Genomic DNA, 18,726 nt, shown 5'->3' on the forward strand with positions numbered 1-18,726 from the left:
TGGGCACATACTGGGAGAAGGACAAAGACGTAGGACCACCATCAGTTAGCAAGATTTCCTTCCTCCATGACAGTCTGAAGTAGGCTATCATCATTAATCTACCTTGTTGTTTTTGATAAACCAAAGTGATTTGTTTACATGCACAGGAGGAACATGTAATTTTGCTGCGTTTTAGTGGGTACACAAGCTCTCGCCCGAGTGGCGCGGCTGCAGCAAAGAAATTATGTTCCTCTTCTATGTCTCGATATGCCCTAGGACATTTTCTTCTTCGTTGAAGAAATCCATGTACCATATAAACACAGATGTGAAGGTATCGCAAGATCTCATATATCTCGTGTTGCGCTGCTTGGGCAAGAGCTTCTGTACCTCCTTCGGGCGTGTGCACGCGGATCAGGTCTGAGAGGCTTCAGATGACATTCAGGCTAAAAACATGGTGTAAATGGTGTCTTTTTGGGTCAGATTTTAATGTTGCAGCTTATGGACACTTGGATTACACCACAGGAGCAGTATGGAGACATTTTGTGGGGTTTTTTTTGTGTTCTTTTTTTTTTACATTTTAAAACGGGTCACCGTTCACTTCAATTGTACAGGATTTGGCTGCAACGCTGTTTTCCACTGAAGCTCCAGGAGTGTTTTGTGAACTGGAGATCTTCACCCATCCTCACACGGGCAAGGGGAAACTATCGCTTTATTACTATACTGTATAGGCTAAAAAGCCACTCAGGGCCCTTTAGCACCAAATAGGCTTGAACCAGTTCTGTTCAAGATCCTTAGAACCTTGGTGCCAGCAAGTGAACCAGCCCGTGTTTCCACCAGTTTTAAGCAGACAAGGATGTGGTTCCCAAGGAAAACCTGCTATGTTTTGGTTCCAGCTGGGAACCATCTCTCCAGGTTCTGAACCAGTTTACTTTTGGTAGAAATGTTTTGGAGAGATGTCTGCCTTCTCTTGAATATTATGGAACTAGACGGCACTCTGCTTGAGGTGCTCAAAGCACTCGAATAACTCAAAAGCAATGTCTCTCTCCCAGAATTTATGACGTGAATATTCAAGATCTTTTTGTAAGCAATTTCCCGTAAGGACTATTTTCTTTCTGATCTAGACTGTGATACAGCTGGAAGGTGAAGTTGTTTTGAACACCCCAAGAAGAGTGACATCTAGTTCTATTATATTTGAGAGAAAGGAGAAACCTTTACGGCCAGTATCTCCAAAACTCAAACTCTAAAACAATCTAGCTGGATGAAAAAAACATTGCAGGCCAGAGGAAAACTACGTAGATTTGTTTTTTGCTGTGAACTGTCTCTTTAACTCAGAAAGACATTAATAATCTCAAAGAAAATAATGTAAAAAATCACTCAGTACACTCAAATGATCGTATAACCCAGTGCTTTCATGGTGCATTAAAACAAACAGACCATCTAATAGATGTTCTCTGCTCTACGAAAACACACATTTTAGCCCACTTATTGTAGCCACTGGGAGGTTTTCACTTCATTATTCAGCATGTATCAAAATAATAGAACAGGTCACCAAATGTTATGAGATAAATATTTCAGATGGTACGAATGAAAGCGAGAAGAAAGGCATAAGAGCTATAACCACTCTCCGTGTGAGATCAAAAGCCAGGTTCTTTATTCTTAACACACACCGAGATCAGATGAGAGCTGGTTTAACGGACTGTCATGCCAACAGGGGAGCATTACACCCCAGTGGTTTTCATCCACATGAAAAGCATGGCGCCGCTGAGAGTGGCAAAGGATGAGGTCTTCAAATCACACATTCGCAATTCTTTCTCTTCCCTTTTCCACCTACAGTAACCACAACAGCCAGTGTCGTCACCCAGCGCTGCAGGGAAAAGAAGCTTTATGCCTCATCGGGGTGTCAGCATCCACTCCTTACACAATTGCTGGATATGCTGCAGCTGTAATTAAAGTCCCCTTTCAGCACTCCACACACCATGACCTTTTCCAATGCAAACACTCATTGTCTCTGTTAAACCCAAGGCCCCTCCACTGAGATGTTAACGGACATTTTTATGCCACTGAAAAAAAAAATGCATGCAAGTAATGGCATGCACTGGAGAAAAAACATGTTATAGCTTCATCTGGGAAACGAGGCATGATGGGTTTTAACCATCATTATGAAGGTGTCGCTGCAACTTTGGCAATAAACACTTGAGGAGACAGAATACCCCTGATAGGCACCATCATAACCTATAATCAGAAGATATGCAAATGATAGAGATGTTTCCCCCTGACGCTGCAGTGCCAGGCGTCTTTTGGCTCCCGGGGAACTCTCCTGTCAGTACTCACACAGGAGAATGGGAGTGATAGCAGAAAGGGCTGTTTGTTTAACATGTCACTGGAACAGCCGTGCTGAGAGGGAGGGACCAGATGGAGGAGCAGAATAGACAAGGAATCCATCTACGGAGGGTATTGTCCTCTCAGTCACTCCTATATGCCTAAAAAGCACCGGCGGTGCAACAGAGAATCAGAAAATATTCACAGGAAAAAGGGGCCAAGATGTTTTCCATCTTACACAGTAAGGGCAGGGGAGAAAATTGATACTTAGAGGTGTCGCGATTTGATTTTTGATTTTTAAGGTCGCGATTCGATTTTTCGGTTTACATATTCTTTTTATTTTGCACTGATAGTAATGCTATTGTTAGACAACTGAGTCTTGTAAAGATCAACAAATCATCCGTTTTATGCCCTGTCATTTCAAATTCTTCTTTAAAGAGATCTGTATGGTATCAAGTGTGATATAATGTTCAGTAAGCTACGCAAAGGGCTGCTTTTTTCTGCAGACATGTGCCAGATATCGCAAGCAGGTGAGTTTGGAGAGAAAAACAAATACTGGGAGAATCACCAAATCTGCCTTTTTATTCAGTTCTTGAATTAAAAGCTCATTTCAATCTATTTTCAATTTAGTACTGAAATTGTGACCAGCCCTAATTCTTAGATGCATAGCAATTCTCTCTTGAAAGATTATGAATCAATGCAGAAAAAGTCAATAATCAGACATTTAAAACCCAGATCTCAGCATTATGATGACAGGGCCAGTAACAGTTTTGGAAAGCTGGGCTTTGCGTTACTTACAGCTGAATCACTCGGACGGCAAAGCGTAATCATGTGCATCAACTAGGCTACTTCTTGAGTTCTGTGAGGATGGCTGAGCGTGAGCAACTGCAGATGGATCCAATCTGACCACCACACCCCTGGCTTTTAAGATAGTGTGATCTTAAAAGGAAAACATTTGAACAAGAGCTCTTCCAATAATTTTTTTTATCAGACATTATTGAAAAAGGTAAAATGATTTTTTCACCATGTGTCATTCTGGACAGTAGGGGGTGCTACAGCATTTCCCCTTCCTGTGCCCATAGTCACACAGTGAGACAGATAAATGGTGCATAGTAATAACAAAAAATGGTGCATTAACATGCATCAATAATCGGTTTATAATTCCATCATATCCCCCTGAATGAAAAGAAATGAAATCACATATTGCCGAGAGATTCTCAGCCACATGACACAGATAGTACACACCTCTGTCTATCAAAAAGTTTAAGAGTTTGCTGAAGTATCTTTCTTTTTGTGCTTAAAAATTAATCACACACATGAAAAGAAGCTTGATTATACGCCACACATTTTCTCCCAGTTTCCCTCCCAGACTGGCTCCCAGAGACAAAATGTGAACAGACACACACAAGTGTGTGCCCCTTGTCTATGAAATGACACCCTATTTTGTTCTCATTTAAGCTTTTTATATTCAGTAAGAGGGTGAGGTACAAAGGGCCTAAAGCTGTCTTGGGTCATTAAACCACACATTTTCTTTCTTCTTTCAGAATGTGTTTTCTGGCACTTACAGCAGGGAAAGCTGACAGATTAGACAGGGGGGTTTCTTCACAGGCTGGCTGTGGGCTTCAGGAGGGTGGGCTGCTGCTCGCTGGTGCTTGGGGCAGCAAAAAACCACGCCTGTCACTGTTTGACGGGCCAATACAGAAGTGCAGTCATAGGGAGGTATGATTGATGATATTATGTACTCACACAGGATCTGAATGCCAGCACACTCCTGTGATTTAATCCCTGTTCTTTCATCAAACATCCAGGCGCAGCAGATGGACTGTACGGCGCCAAACCTCTCTTTCCCCGAGGCCATAAGTGTCAAGACCACCACTGCTAATCAATTCTTAGACGCAGCAACCAACTGAATAGAGGAGTTGTAATACTGTTCATTCATATTCACTATACTCATTGATAAAACCCAAGCTCTGATTAGCAGATCAGACTTTGAGCTAAATGAGATTTTTTTTTTTCTGTCATATCAGAGAAAAAAGCTTGAAGATTGATATGTTATGTGAGCTTGGCCTCCACCTGTACATCAATCAAGTAGAAATACACCTCCCATGAATTCTCCATGGTGGCCTGATACATGTTTAAGCACATTTAGATGAAAGCCAGTCGTGATGAACATTTTTCTTTTCTTGAACCTAAAAAAAAAGCATCCTAATATTAAATAGCTTGAATGCCTTTTTGTCCTGCACAGACAAAACCCCTTCAAACAGCCTTCCTGTTTGACATGACTGACCCCTAGTGGCGATTGAAGAAACTTAATTTAAACCATGATCATGCACTCCTCTGTATAATTGTCAATAGCACAGACATTTTAATCCCTTTGTCTCCTGTTACAAAGTAAAACACAAGGGTCATGCTATACATCGACACCGAGTCCGCTAACACAGTCTCGGGCATGTGAGTCAAAGCTGTCAGGCAATAAATCCAAGAATAAGGAGAGCTACACTGCCTAGATTAAGCCAACCATCCCCCAGTCAGACCACAAAGAGTTCATTGTACTTGGATAGCATATAAAGAGGAGAAAGGAGAATGATTTTGGCAGTGATTTTCAATTATAGTTTGGTCTCTCTAGCTTCAGACAGTTATGAAATCTCTGCAAAATGAACGAGATGTGCTCCATGTTAACACTCAGATGCTACAGACTAAGAAGTTGCAAATAAACTGCTGCATGATTCTTTTGAGGCCTTGATTGCTATTGTATTTATATACTTAATTTAGTATTGCGGAGGGTTCTGATTAATTTTATTATTAGCGTTTCTTTGTGCTTCTTTTCTATATGCTATGTTAGGTTCATTCACACATGTGACCTGCTAAATATGTGCATTTTTCGACTGCAATTACCTCCCGGCACCTGTCAATTATTTCACAAACTGCCTTGATACTGGGCTGGGCCTGTACGATTTATTTATAGGGACCTACTTAATTTAATGCATGCAGTCTTGATAGGGTCGGGGTAAATTTGATTATCGTAACATATGTATACATTGACGTAGAGTTTGCCCAGTGGAAATTTGTGAGGCCTTGTTGTATTTATTATGAAGGGATATATGTATTTATTTATTAATTGATGCTGTTTTTCACTTGTAAGTCTATCCCATCTACAAACATAAACTGCAATATTTGGGAATGGACCTTTTTGAGAATGCATTTTAGCCTTTTGAGGTTTTAAGAATCCATTTTATAGTGATCGGACCATTTAATGTGAGCATTTTGGGGTACATAAATAGCAAGTAGGAGCCATAGACAGTATATTAAATAGACTGAAATCTTATTTAATATGCCCAGACTCGAAGAAGCTCAGGCTGGCTGCAGGAAGACGAGCACAACATAATTTGACAATAACAAGCGACGACGAGTCCTTCGCTGTCGGTTGATCAGCTGTTTATAACTGTCAACTGTCTGGCAATATAAAGTTAAACAAGTTACCCTGAAAACAAAAGCCCACTGATCAGAAAATACACACTGGAGTTTGAGTTCAGTCACGGCCCTGTTAGATTATTAATGATTTCTTTCGGATTATAAACAGACACTTACTCATTCATTCTGCATTCATTAGATGCAACCCTAATTTAAGACGGCTTCTCACTGTCACAAACCATTCACCTGATGAAGGTCTAGCACTAAAACATAAAAAATTAGATCCACTCATCCCTCTCCTATGCATCTGTAGATGTGTCAGGTGTTCCTCTGCACAGAGTGAGAAGTGACAACATAGAGAGGAGACTATTGTTGCAGGATTGGTCATCTCAAATGACAATGAAAAGCACTGAAGCACATCTAAAATAACAGCTTGACAGACACTGTATATTCTGAACAAAAATGTGAATCATCAACAATAAGTGCTGGAAGGACTGCATTTGAGAGTTTTACTATTCTCTTACTATTGAAAAGTCCATATATTATGTGACAACGCAGCGAGCGCACAACATTATCCACGTAATAAGAAGTGACAGTCCTCACCGAAATGACACATCGTTACAGCGGAGGAAACCTACCTGAGCATCCGAAGAAACACGACCTCAGATCAAAGAAGAGGTGGCCGCTGATGCATCATTGGTAGCGACAAATTATCATCAATACCACTCTACCACATTATCATCAATCTCTCTCTCGAAAGACAAAAGTATCTCTCCATGCTAAATCATGAAATCAATGCATTTCTATCACTGAGAGGAATTGGTCTCCTAGTGATCTGTGCGGCTGAGTAATGTGAAATCCATCGCAGGTTAGTCCACATGGCCTGGACAAGATCAAAGACAAGACCCCAGAAAAACTTTGTATTGATCAGCGGCAACAAGAATGCAACCGAGGAGTGGCAATGTGAGTGGAATCTGAAACACTTCAAACTGAAAATAAATGATCTAATATCTGTAAGAAGAACGTAATGGTGAAAAATTCCATTAAAATATAACTTCAGTGATACCTTGTTACCTACTGTACTGACAAAATGTCACTACTTTTGTCAGCAACACTACAAAAACATCCTTTTCTATTAAACATACAAACAATAAAAAACCTTTTTACTAGTTCAGTCTATGCAGCTAAATCTTGACATTTCAAATTGGCAGTGATATGGACATCAGAGCCCCCAAATTAGACTTGATTAAAACAAACAGCCCTTTGGGAGCTGCAATGAGACTTCTGACCCCATACCCCAATGTCTCTCTATTGCTTTCACCCCCAGCCTGCCCTTGGTGCTCTGGCCCCACCCCATAAAAATATCCAGTGCAAAGGTCACATTGGTGAATTGGAAATAGATGTGACGAAAGGTGCATGGCAGATATCAGAAAAAGCGCACAGAACTCACATTTTATAGTGCAGTAATAATATGATTGCATATTAAAGTCATATAGGAGGGATGCAAATCAGTTACATCACAACAGAATATCACAGTAATATTATTAGTGATTCTTTGGACAAAAATAGGATATTTGATGATATCACAAAGTCTGCCACAGTATGATTTTGATTTGATTCAGTTCAGGGGTTTGTGCTTGTGAGGACAATATCATTTGTCTATTTAACACACTCAGATTTATGTCAACTCAAAAAAAAAAAACGAATAAAATTATGATTAGACAATTTCATGACTGAATGATGATGATATAGATCAATGCTTTCACTTTGCATCAGTCATATTGGATCGTCAAACATTTGATCAATTGATATATAGATCCAGATGGATGTTATCGTTACACCCCAAGGTCATAGTTACCATTTGTTCTCAAAATTGAACAAACAGATATACGTGTTATTAGATAAGTTGGAGAGTAAAAAAGAAACAAAAAAGAAAACTCTCCACACAAAACTTTAGGGTTTATGCGTTTGTACGATTGTGGATCCCACCATTTCTTGGCCCCAGAAAAGTTCAGGTTGGCAGTCTTTCCATACAGTGTCATAAGGTCATAATTTAACTTAATTTAACTTTTAATGTTAAATAAATACTGCAGTTTTACTTTTACCTTTTATATCCTTTATTTTGAAATCCAGAACTAGATCTGTATTCCTATCTTTACTGGAAAATAATGCGAAAAAGTAGTTCCAGGTGACAGTATGACTGGATTTCAAAATAAAAAGTATTATTAGTAGTATTAAAAATTAAATTAAATAGTGAGAAAACACTGATAACAAACACCATTTGCAAAGGAGAGGATTGAAGGACTGTAGATGGATATGGACGTGGATTGGAGGAACGGTGGACCACACAAACGCACATTCTTCAATTATATTGGTAGGATGTTGAAGATTTACAATTCTTGGCAATGTTTTTGGACTTGAGAAGTGAGGTGAATAATTTCTGTTTTACAAAGTGAAAGTACTCTTCCCTTCATGTTGTCCCACTGTTGCAACAACCGATCTACAGTTTTGGTGCATTCACAGATTAAGCTGTTGAGGCACTCTTACCTTGGGCCACTTGGGATTGAGCTCACAAGCCTTTTCAGCATCATCCAGCGCCGCCTGGTGTTGCCCCAGTTTGAGAAGCGCCGCCGAACGGTTGCTGTACAAGATGCAGTTCTGTGGGTCGGCTTGCAGGGCGTTGGTGTACAAATGAACGGCCGCCTGGAAGTCGCCTCGCTGACACGCCTCGTTGCTCTGCTGCACTTTCTCCATGAACTCCGCTTTGCTGAGACCATACCTGACCCCCCCGTCTCCAGAAACACACCGGATGGATCTGCCCGTCGTCCGAGAACCGAAGATTGAAAACTGGAGACACGAACAGGAAACAATGAGAGAGTGAAAATCAGTCTGTTTGAAAAATATAACACTTCAGTGACAGGAATGCTCTTGAGCAAGGAACTCAATAACAAACTAAATAAACAGTAGTATATTAAGTTAATGTGTTAATGTAAGTGTGACATCATCTTCTCCCCACAGAAGCAATAAAGACATATACTGTAGTCCTTTGAGCTCAGACCTTTTTCACAGCTTTTTGTCAGCAACAAAAGCAATTCAATTTATTGTTCATTATTAATGTTCATTAATAATAACTGAAGTCAATTTAGTCTGACCAGCTCCAGGACCCTGGTCTCAAGCATGCCGGCTCAGTGGGATGGCTTTCTGGCACAATGAGCTAATTTAAGTGAGCTATTGTTTGTTCCATCTATGACAAGTCAATGTCAATGTCTGGTCTTTGCAGAAAAAAAAATGTAGGAAACCCACATAATTTTGCCTCATGTAAGTGTATGAAGATTATGTGTCTACGGACTTCAATGCAGCTCAAATACAAAAATACACAGCACTGATAAGCACAATGACAGCATATGAAGTCCACTGGAAATCCCTTTCTGAAATATTAAAAAAATGTTTCAAAACTAAATAAAGGATCTGTCTGTCTTTTGGGGTTTATATGTGACATGACCTAAAATAAAAATTAAAAAAAACGCTCTGTCTTTTGACCTCTGAAAAACCTGCACATCTGTATGGCAGATGTAATATTTAATTTTCAGTTATTGCTAAAGGGGTAATATGTAAGAAATTTAGTTTAAATCACAAAAAAAACTACAACTGTCAACAGAATGCGAAGAAATAACATAACTTTTGATGTTATGCCAAAGATGCCTGTGTATATTTACAGATTAGCATGCTAACCAGCTAGCCCTGGCCCGTTCTGTCTTGTAATACCACTTTGTATCCCAAGAGGCCGTATAGCTCAGGCCTCTGGATGGTCCAAAGCTCCTGTGTCTGCAGTGTAAACACTAGCCAACCAAAGAAGGAAATCTTGGTCTGTTGAAACTCTACCCACTTCAACCAATCGATTGGTGAATGGAAAAAAAAAACAGCACGTTATCGCTCGATTGATTAAATCAGCCACAGTGAACTGCAGCTGGATTGAGTGCTAATCAAAGTTACACTGCGTTGACAAGCAAATGAGTCCCTGCAGTTTGACCATTTCTTTTTCATGCCTAGCTATATCGTTACCGTCAGGGCATGTCTATCATGTAAATTTACATCCAGCACACACATGAGATGAGGGTAACATCGGCTTCCATACACAAACAAAGCTCAGCACTAACACACCAAATGTCCACAACAAGCAGCATGAAAAAAACACCTACCGGCATCTGACCAACAACTCTCGTTATGTCTTATGTCTATATTAGGATCCGCATTAGTGCCAGCTTAACCACTGGTTTTTCTTCCTGAGGTCGACACACAGACATACAATCATGCCCACTTACACACACTACAACCACATAAACACAATCATAGCAACTTGATGCTTTTATATGTACATACATGCATAGCCCTTCACAATAAACATAAATCATAATCAGAATGACCTTAAAAACAATGCAAAAACATTTTGCATTCTCTGCTCTGACCTGGTTTACATTTTAATTCTACACAATTTTAAAGAATTATAAATACTGTTTTAACAGCATTTTGAACTGGTCTGAAGTATTCACTTGAACAACATGTAGTGACAATGCATACATGACTGTTTTTTGCCTCATACTTGTGTTTGCTTTATGTAGAATAAACCATCATTCTGTTATATATCATGTTTGATAACTGTGTTGAGCAAACTGAGAGAATACTCTTCCATATAAAATATTTGGAGATTGTGTCAACAGTTTGACTAAATTTAACAAAACACAGGTGGAAGTCTTTCGTTGTGGCAAATCACAAAACAGTAATCAAGCTGTGACAGAACTAATGCATTCAGAGCCTGTTTGTTGACATCTGGTGGCATGACTTTTAAAACTCTCCTTACAGCTGTCACACCACTACCCATCTCGCTCACAGTGTGATCAATGGACTGGCTTCACAGCTGACATTTTGACTTGTCACTGCAGGAAAAACACAGGTGGACTTAATAACAGTAATTACAGCTCAGTTCCATTAAGTGTCCCAGTAACAGTGACAGTGTGCCAGCATGCACAATAGAAGGACGTCACGAAGCGGAATGTGGCAATCATTAATACACCGGTGAGCTTTCTGGCATGACATGTCAAAATGTCTGCTGTGCAGCTAGTCCATTTGTTTAGACCACATTAATTTATGATCCAAGGTTATAACTGGGATGTTCAATCGGTATATTGTTTATATTTCATGTCAGTACTGGTTCGGCTTTTGGTTGATAGATGCTATTATAATAGAGTTTGTTTTACCAACAAAAAGTACCAATTTGTTGGTCGTTACTACTGACGTCCACTTATCTAAAATGGTATTCAGCTCTGCTATTGATGGTGCAGCGGCATAAATTGTTGAGTCATCTGCATACATTGCAATTTGAGCCTTTTCCAGAGCTAATGGCACATCATTTACAAAAAACACCATTTGTAAAGCCACCATTAGTGTATTTACTGTTCACTTTTACACCAGCATGTGCAACCAGGTTAGCATCCTGCAGCGCCAATTCAACAGGTTAACCTACAGAGTAAAGGCTAAAAACACAAAACATGGTAAAATTTACAACTTTCAAGTTTGACGTCATGAACACCTTGAAATTTTGCCAGCATGCGCTCGTTTAGACAGCTGTCCAACGAAGTAAAATCTATGGACATGTTGTCCAACAATTTGTGCTGCTTCTCTGACATGGTGTCAATTAGTTTGGAACCAGTAAACTGAAAATAAACTACGTCAGATCTGCATATGTCCCCCTCAACCCCCCGACAAACTTCTCTCATTATTCAAGTATGCAAGCGACTGTCCGACCAACGAGACTTTGGTTAAACTAGAGCACAACGACCAACCAATTTACTCTGTTCAGATTCTGCTCCCAGCTGTTTGGCATATGACTTTAACAGGTGGCCAATTCTTACGTGTTGCACCTTTAAAGCTCAAACAAGGTTCATTTAATAATGTCATAATGTCTTTAGTACCTAAAGTTTTGTCTTTAACATCCAGTTAGTTGAAAATGAAAAAAAAAACATCTATTCCGATGTTCACCGCCTATTTCCTGTAATTCTTCTATCCAGCAGTTCGACCTAATAAAGACATCTTCACTGCACTGTTAAATCTCTTAAAACAAAGAGATAATACCAGCCTGAGAGCAAGGCCGTCAGCATTAATGTAGGATTAAATCAATCGCTGTTCCCATTCACATTCAACTTGTTGAATTCCTGAACCCACCGATAGACAAAACATTTGAATGCGAGACCAATTATCATATTGCCTCAAGTCTTACTGTAACTGCGTCCAACCAATACAGACTGATTGATTAAGTAGATTAGTGCAGCATCCATTTAACAGAGACAGTTTGCTGAGTATTACCGAATCATGAAATTCATCTCGGGTTGCATGTTTTTAGGGCCAGCTTCCATTATAGGCTACCTCTTTCTCACCACACCTCCTCAGACTGAATTCTGGGATAGAGCAGGCTTGGTAATTACTTCCAGAGGCCCAGGGAGTAGAAGCAGCAGACATGAGGGCTTTGGGTATCAAGTAGATTCAACATCAAGTTACAGTGCAGGACCAATCGGTTGCTTTGTTGCAGCCTTTGACCTCCAACTTTTCCATCTTTTTCTTCTATGATAACCATTAAATTGTCTTTTCTATCCCATGACAGCACTGAAAGTATCGACTGCTTTACTCTGGCAGGGCTTTAAATGGATGTTTCTAGGGGGATTGTATGAGATACCTATCCATGGTCAGTGAATTACCCACAGTAGGTGTTGGTCAGAACGCCCTCAGTTTGGAGAAGCGGCAGGAGAGGGAGTGTAAGAAGCTGAGCCATGTGCTGCTATGGACAGGAGCAGCAGAAAAAAAGTATCTAAACCACCATCAGTTTGTGTTTACACTATATTCGGAGATGTCAGAGAGTGTTTTACGATGGGAAACAGCTGTTATGTGAGCCAAATATTGCTCTTTTTCCGAAGCAAACAGACTCCTTTGGCAAAAAACAGAAATTTCACCTCGCAGAACACAAGAGTTACTGGTCTACTGCTGCCTCAAGTGGTTAGTTTGTGTGTCATTTTGCGACTTCTGTGCTAAAAACATTAGATTTCAGTACGCCAAAGGGATATTTTAGCACCCAGTGTCTACCAGAGAGGAAAAGTTATACCAACAAATTGAATATTGCCTGTATATCTCAGTGACTTACTTTGCGTTTTTAATGGAAATTGTCCCACTGAATGACCGTAAGTGAAATATTTTGATACTTACAACTATTTGAATCATCAGGTTAGATCATCATTTGACCTAACAACTAGACCTTTCATAGATGAGTTAGCTTCAACCTCTACAGTTTGTCTGGACTAATTAAAAACTGTCATTTCTGGCATAATGTTGCTGAGCGTCAGGGTCCCCATTTTTCCCATTCATTCTGCTGATGCATGTCCACTGAAAGGCTAATTTTTTTTGGTTTAGAAACATATAAAAACCTCTGGGTTCTTTACCCTGTTGGTAGAACCACACAGCTGCTGCCAGGCATTTTTCTGTTGTTTTCTAACAGTCGGAAAGTGACAAGCAGCACGTTCATGCAATACAAAGTTAATGAAGAGCCATGTATTGTTTCCTCAGTGTACTGTTTTTGCCAGGATAGTCTGGTTGCTTTGGTGAGAGTGATATTTGGCTTATAGAACTGCAGTTTCCTGTCAGACAAGGCTGTATCCAACTTTGATACTTTTATGGTATCGATCAAACTGCTTCAGTATTATCAAGTATCAAAAAATGCCTTGTGATTCAATACCAAACTTTGATATCTAAGGGGTTTTGACAGTTATTCCTATTTTTTACTCCAATATTGTACAGATATTCTACCTGTTTCTACATTTTAGTCCAGTCCAGGTTGAGCAAAGTGTGCAGAGTAGAAACAGCTTTTCTTGCAGCTCCCAGGTCCTTCAACAGCTTCCTCCTTTAAAGTGAGCAATCGTGTGCTATAGAGTGTAATGTTATTTACTTTTTGATAAAATGGATTTAGAAGAGTGCCATACAAGAAAAGTATAATTCAGGAACTGGTACTGAAGCCACAGTATTGACACTGGTAGCAGTATCAAAGATATTTGAACAATTCCCAGCCCTTCCTGCTGCTTTTTCCAAATTGGTGGTGTGCCGATTTCCATCTGCTGTAATGCACTGACCATTGATAGGTACCCAGTGTTATATAATGCACCTCAAATAGCCAATTCAGTTGGTAAAAATCAATTATGCCGCAACATCACCAATAAACCAGTGGGATGTGTGCAAGGGGGGTTTAAAGCAAGAATTTACCGCTGGGTTTGTTGCTGTAAGTCCCACCAAGAGGCAACGCACCTCTCAGAAACACACAAAGAGGCTGAGGGAGAGACGTCCACGCCACAACTGACAGCACTGTCACACATGCTGACATTCGAAGGTTTGCACCTGAAGAAATGTCAGGAGAATCATCTATCACAGATTAGTGCTTCCAGGGAGCAAGAGCACTCAGGTTTTCCCCTGAATCAAACTCTCAACCAGCTGATTTCAGCAGGCCCAGAGAGACCAGTGATTTTACAGGAAGGTCAACCAGGAGTGCTCTCTGTCTCACACGTTACAACTAAAGCACGACTCATACTGGATTTTTGTGGCCGATACCAATATTATGGCACGAAAACATTTCAGATATCAATGTATAAGCCCATATTCTTTATATATGGTCACTTGACAAATATGAAGGAACAGTTTTTTTTAGTGAAACACCATTTTAGAGGAAAATATACATAATTTATTAGGGCTGCACAATTAATCACAACATTATCAAAATCACAATATGGCCAAGTGAAATCCAAATAACAGAACCAGAACCACAACTCCAATCATTTGAAAAAGAAAAATGTGTAAGAAAACAGCATTATAATGAAGTACTGTTTGTGTCACATTGTTTTTTTCATGTGAAAATTAAACTTTTAATGCAAAAATGCATTGCATGTTGCAATAGCAATTTCAGTCAAAATAATCGCAATATGACTTCTTTTTCACCATACATGCAGCCCTTATATTTATGTAGTGTACAATTTGATATTTGAGAAAATATAAGAGGTCACTAACATGTCCTACGTTGTGACATTTAATCAATTAGGAAAGAAATTTTAAATAATACATGAAAAGCATGAGATTTATCTTCATTATTAGACACTTGCTTTTCATACGGTGTTATTTATTCCATATGTTCATATTTACATGTTTCCCCATGACTTTTTCTTTAAATGCATGTCAAACTTTGCTGTCATCCTTTCAAAACTATTGAAAATTTTACTAATTATAGGTCAGTGATGATTATATTTCCCCTAATGTGATACTTGTCTGTTTATTTTAATAGAAAATACATAAAATGCTGATTATAAAATTGCATTATGTTCTTTAAAATTAAAATATCAGAACATATCAGACAATATATGCACTGATACCAACAACAGACCGATATAGCTGTGATGATAATGTTATCGGCCAACCCATATATCCGTCTGGCTCCAGTTAGATCCAGTGGGTATACTGGGGGCTGCTGCCTGCTGTATGTGGGCAGCCCTGGGCAGGAAAGGGTGGAGGAGTGGAGATAATGAGAGCCTGCACCGATACAGAGGACACCCTACCAAGTTAATCACAAGGAGACAAAGACACAGAGATGAACCCAAAAGGCAAATATAGTCTGGACTGCGCATAGTTTCAGTTTTGTTGAGGGATTATGTGGATCTACTCATGGCAACACACACAAACTCACTGCTGCCACTGCAGGATCTTAGCAGTGCAAGCTCCTCTGCTCATGCAATAACAAAAATAAGTGTGGTTTGGGTTTACAGCCTGTTTTGCAGTCTGTATGATCTTCCATTGACATTTAAATCACATTTATGTATGCTATTGTCTGCGCCAGGAGAGCCCACTCATCCTCGGTGCAGCGCAGTACAGTATGCATGACTGGAAAATCGATAGAGGGCTTTTACGAGGTTTTCGCAGGAATGGTCATTTGGTATTTCCTGTCCAGGACGCGAGGTAAAAAGTGTTATTCAGGGGGCAATAAAATGCCAACTACAAATAATGGCAGCTCGCATGGAAGTGTGTGAAGTAGTTTTTAATCTATTTACCTTTTCTTTCAGAGTCGCTTGCTTCTCCATCCTGTCTGACTGCTGCTTTGGTTTGTGCGACGGCTTATCGCTCTCATCCCATCACACTCCCGTCTTCGCTTTTTTATTATCGACTGTTTGTGCACCAAAAGTCAGCCGATAAGTCCACGTTGTGGTGCAAACTGTCGACAAACTGCGAGGAAATTCCACAAAGACTGAGCTGTGTGGCGTTCAGGAGAAACTTTTCTCAGGGAAAGTGCGCCATGTTGTCAAATCTTTTCCTTTTTTTTTCTCTCTCTCTCTCTCTCTCGTCTTTTTTCCCCTGTTGCCATAGCGGATTTCTGAGCGCTGTGCGGACGGAGGGAGGCATGAAGGTCTGTGGGAGCCTGAGTCAGAGAAAGAAAAGAAAAGTACAGTTGATTCGTGTTGTTTCTACGTCTTGCAAACTATTTACAGTATGTCAGTCCTCCAACCGGAGCATCACTGTCATTTTCAGAAATGTGGTTGGTTTGCAAAATAATCAAGCACTCTTAAAGTGAGCAAAGATAACCCCAGAATTGTTAAATAAATGTCCCAAATGCTTTTTCATCATATTTTTAAAGGGATTGTTCAGGCATTATCTACTCACCCCCATGCCACTTGGAGTTTAGTTTTTCAGTCCACAAAACCAGTTTTCAAATGTAAAAAAAGAAAACAGAATTAACATAAAATGCCTCCATACTGCTCGACTGGAGTAATACAAGTCTCCTAAAGCCCCAACATGCCAAGCTGACAAAAAAAAAAAAAGTTATTTACACCATGTTTGTAGCCTGAATCTTCACTGTAGATCTTTAGCTTGGAACCACATTCATGCACACATGCACACTGTCTGAACAGGGTACCATGAGCTAATTATGTAGTTTAATCCCAGGTCATTGCATTAAAGGGCCTCAAATGTCATCTTCATGTTTGTATGTGTTTTGTTTCTCGTCTTAATGTTTGACATCTGTGATGTTGCAGATGGAGCTGCTGTTACGCAAGAAAAGTTTCAGACTCATTCTGACAATAAAAGCGTCATCGTCAGAATAAGGTTTGATGTGTGCCAAGTCTCTCAGAACACATGCACTATGTTTTGTGTATATCTTTTGCCACTAGATGTCACTAAAGAGCCATATGGATGGTACCTTTAACTCTGGGACACATGCCGCTCATCTAATTGTCGGTAACCCTCTTGCACTCGCCTTAGTTTTCTTTTTACTTTACATTTAATAGTTTGTCTGCTCAACTAGTAAATATTTTGAGCACATTCATATGACATGCACATTGCACATGTTTTCATGTGCACAAATGATGAGACTTTTTTTTTTTTAGTTACCTGTGTTGAGGTTTCCTGCTGCTGTTAGAGGAACATCTGTCCAGGCGTGATCAAACGATGCAGGAAGAGGTCAATCGTACCAAATGCCTGCTGCATCCTGGGGGGATTTGGGGTTTCTAGTTTAGGATTTTGTTTATTTCCTTAAACTGTATTAGTTTGATTATCAATATACGTATACTGAAAGAATAAATGTCCTCTTTTGCTTCATTTCATCTGATTTCAGGGAGTGGGAAGCATTAAGAATAACTATATAGAAATAGCTTTCTCTCAGATGTTTCTTTTTTTTGCTTACATGGGTCATATATCAACATCAGTAATAATCTGAGAGTGTTTCATAACCACTTAAAAACTCCTTGTAGTATATTGAATACATGTAATTTTTATTCTTTTCTCCAGGGTTGAAAATGCTGAGAGCGGTGAGGGTGTCTTGACCCAGGCAAGAAGAACATGAACACCTGAACACTTTGAGCACAAAGGATGTACTTCTCTAGCTTTCAAAATGATAGAGAGGAGTCTTTTACAACTGCTCAGGGACAGACTCTTGAACCCACTGTCTCTCAGTGAGATATAGCCAATTGCAAAACAGGTAAAAGTTGTGAGACTTTGCACTTTAGTTTAAAACTCCTAAGTTAAAACAGAACACAGACTGTGTTCACATATAACTGTATTTCCTGCTGATCTGTGGAAGCATGCGTCTTTGTTAATGGTGTTTTTAATTGTCCTCCTTTGTCTCTTCAGTTTCTGACAGCCTGTGACGCCCTGAATGGTGTAGGTGTCATTCATGCTGACCTGAGGCCAGATAATGCTGGCAAACCACATGGAAAAGTCCTTCAGAGTAAAACTACCAGATCTTGGCTTGTCCTTCACTACCTCAGAAGTGAAACATGGGATTGAAGTCCAACCTGTGGGTTACAAGTAATCATTTAACATCTTTTCATGTGTTTGTAGTTGTGTGAGACAGATTGTTAAATTACTGGGTCAACCAGTGAACCAACACCCACTCATTCTTCAAGGTGAACCAGCACAGGGGATGAACAAAAATAGTCTGCAGGTATTTTAGAGGAAGAAGTATCTGACTCATATATTTTGTTCCTGTAGACACAAAAAGAATACAAACTTGATCTGTGCATTGCTCCTAAAAGTGGCACAAGTCTTTGGAAAGCCTGGATGACCTTATAAAAGTAAATAGTCCATTGCATGAGTGAAGAATGAATTCTTACCAATTTGCTGTGTTGCTAAGAGACAGGAAGGTCAGTGTATCTTTTTGTTATTAGATTTTCCTGTCAGAAAAACAAAAAACGAGAGGCTATTTGACTTCAGTTTTGAAATACAAAATTTAAAAGAAAAAAAAAGTCAAGGTTTTTCTTAGTCATGGTCAAAAAGAGATGAGCATTTTTTTTTTTCTTTTTACATGGTTTGAATTTTGTATAACAAATGGTAAAACCACTAGAAAACAGACATGAAAAACAGCCTATTTTTCTCATTTTCTGAATCATGAGCTTGCTTGAGGTTTCTAAAGATGACAAAATTTGTTTTGTTCATGTCTGAAATCATATCAGA

At 39.5% G+C, this 18,726-nt stretch overlaps 1 protein-coding gene across 2 annotated transcripts in view; it reads right to left on the reverse strand.

Moving 5' to 3' along the window:
• Positions 1-15,970, reverse strand: part of LOC146319961 (tetratricopeptide repeat protein 28-like) — a 257,551-nt gene extending 241,581 nt beyond the window's left edge. For both annotated transcript variants that reach the window (XM_084728080.1, XM_084728079.1), the window contains exons 1-2: positions 15,834-15,970; positions 8,257-8,556 (exon numbers count right to left, since the gene is read on the reverse strand). In XM_084728080.1, coding sequence (XP_084584206.1) covers positions 8,257-8,556; positions 15,834-15,863 — 330 coding nt within the window. In that variant the 5' untranslated portion in view covers positions 15,864-15,970. The remainder of the gene's footprint in view (positions 1-8,256; positions 8,557-15,833) is intronic.
• Positions 15,971-18,726: the final 2,756 nt, after the last annotated feature.

Source organism: Lutjanus erythropterus, chromosome 10 (genome assembly GCF_056507025.1).
Source record: "Lutjanus erythropterus isolate fLutEry1 chromosome 10, fLutEry1.hap2, whole genome shotgun sequence".
NCBI classification, from domain to species: domain Eukaryota; kingdom Metazoa; phylum Chordata; class Actinopteri; order Lutjaniformes; family Lutjanidae; genus Lutjanus; species Lutjanus erythropterus.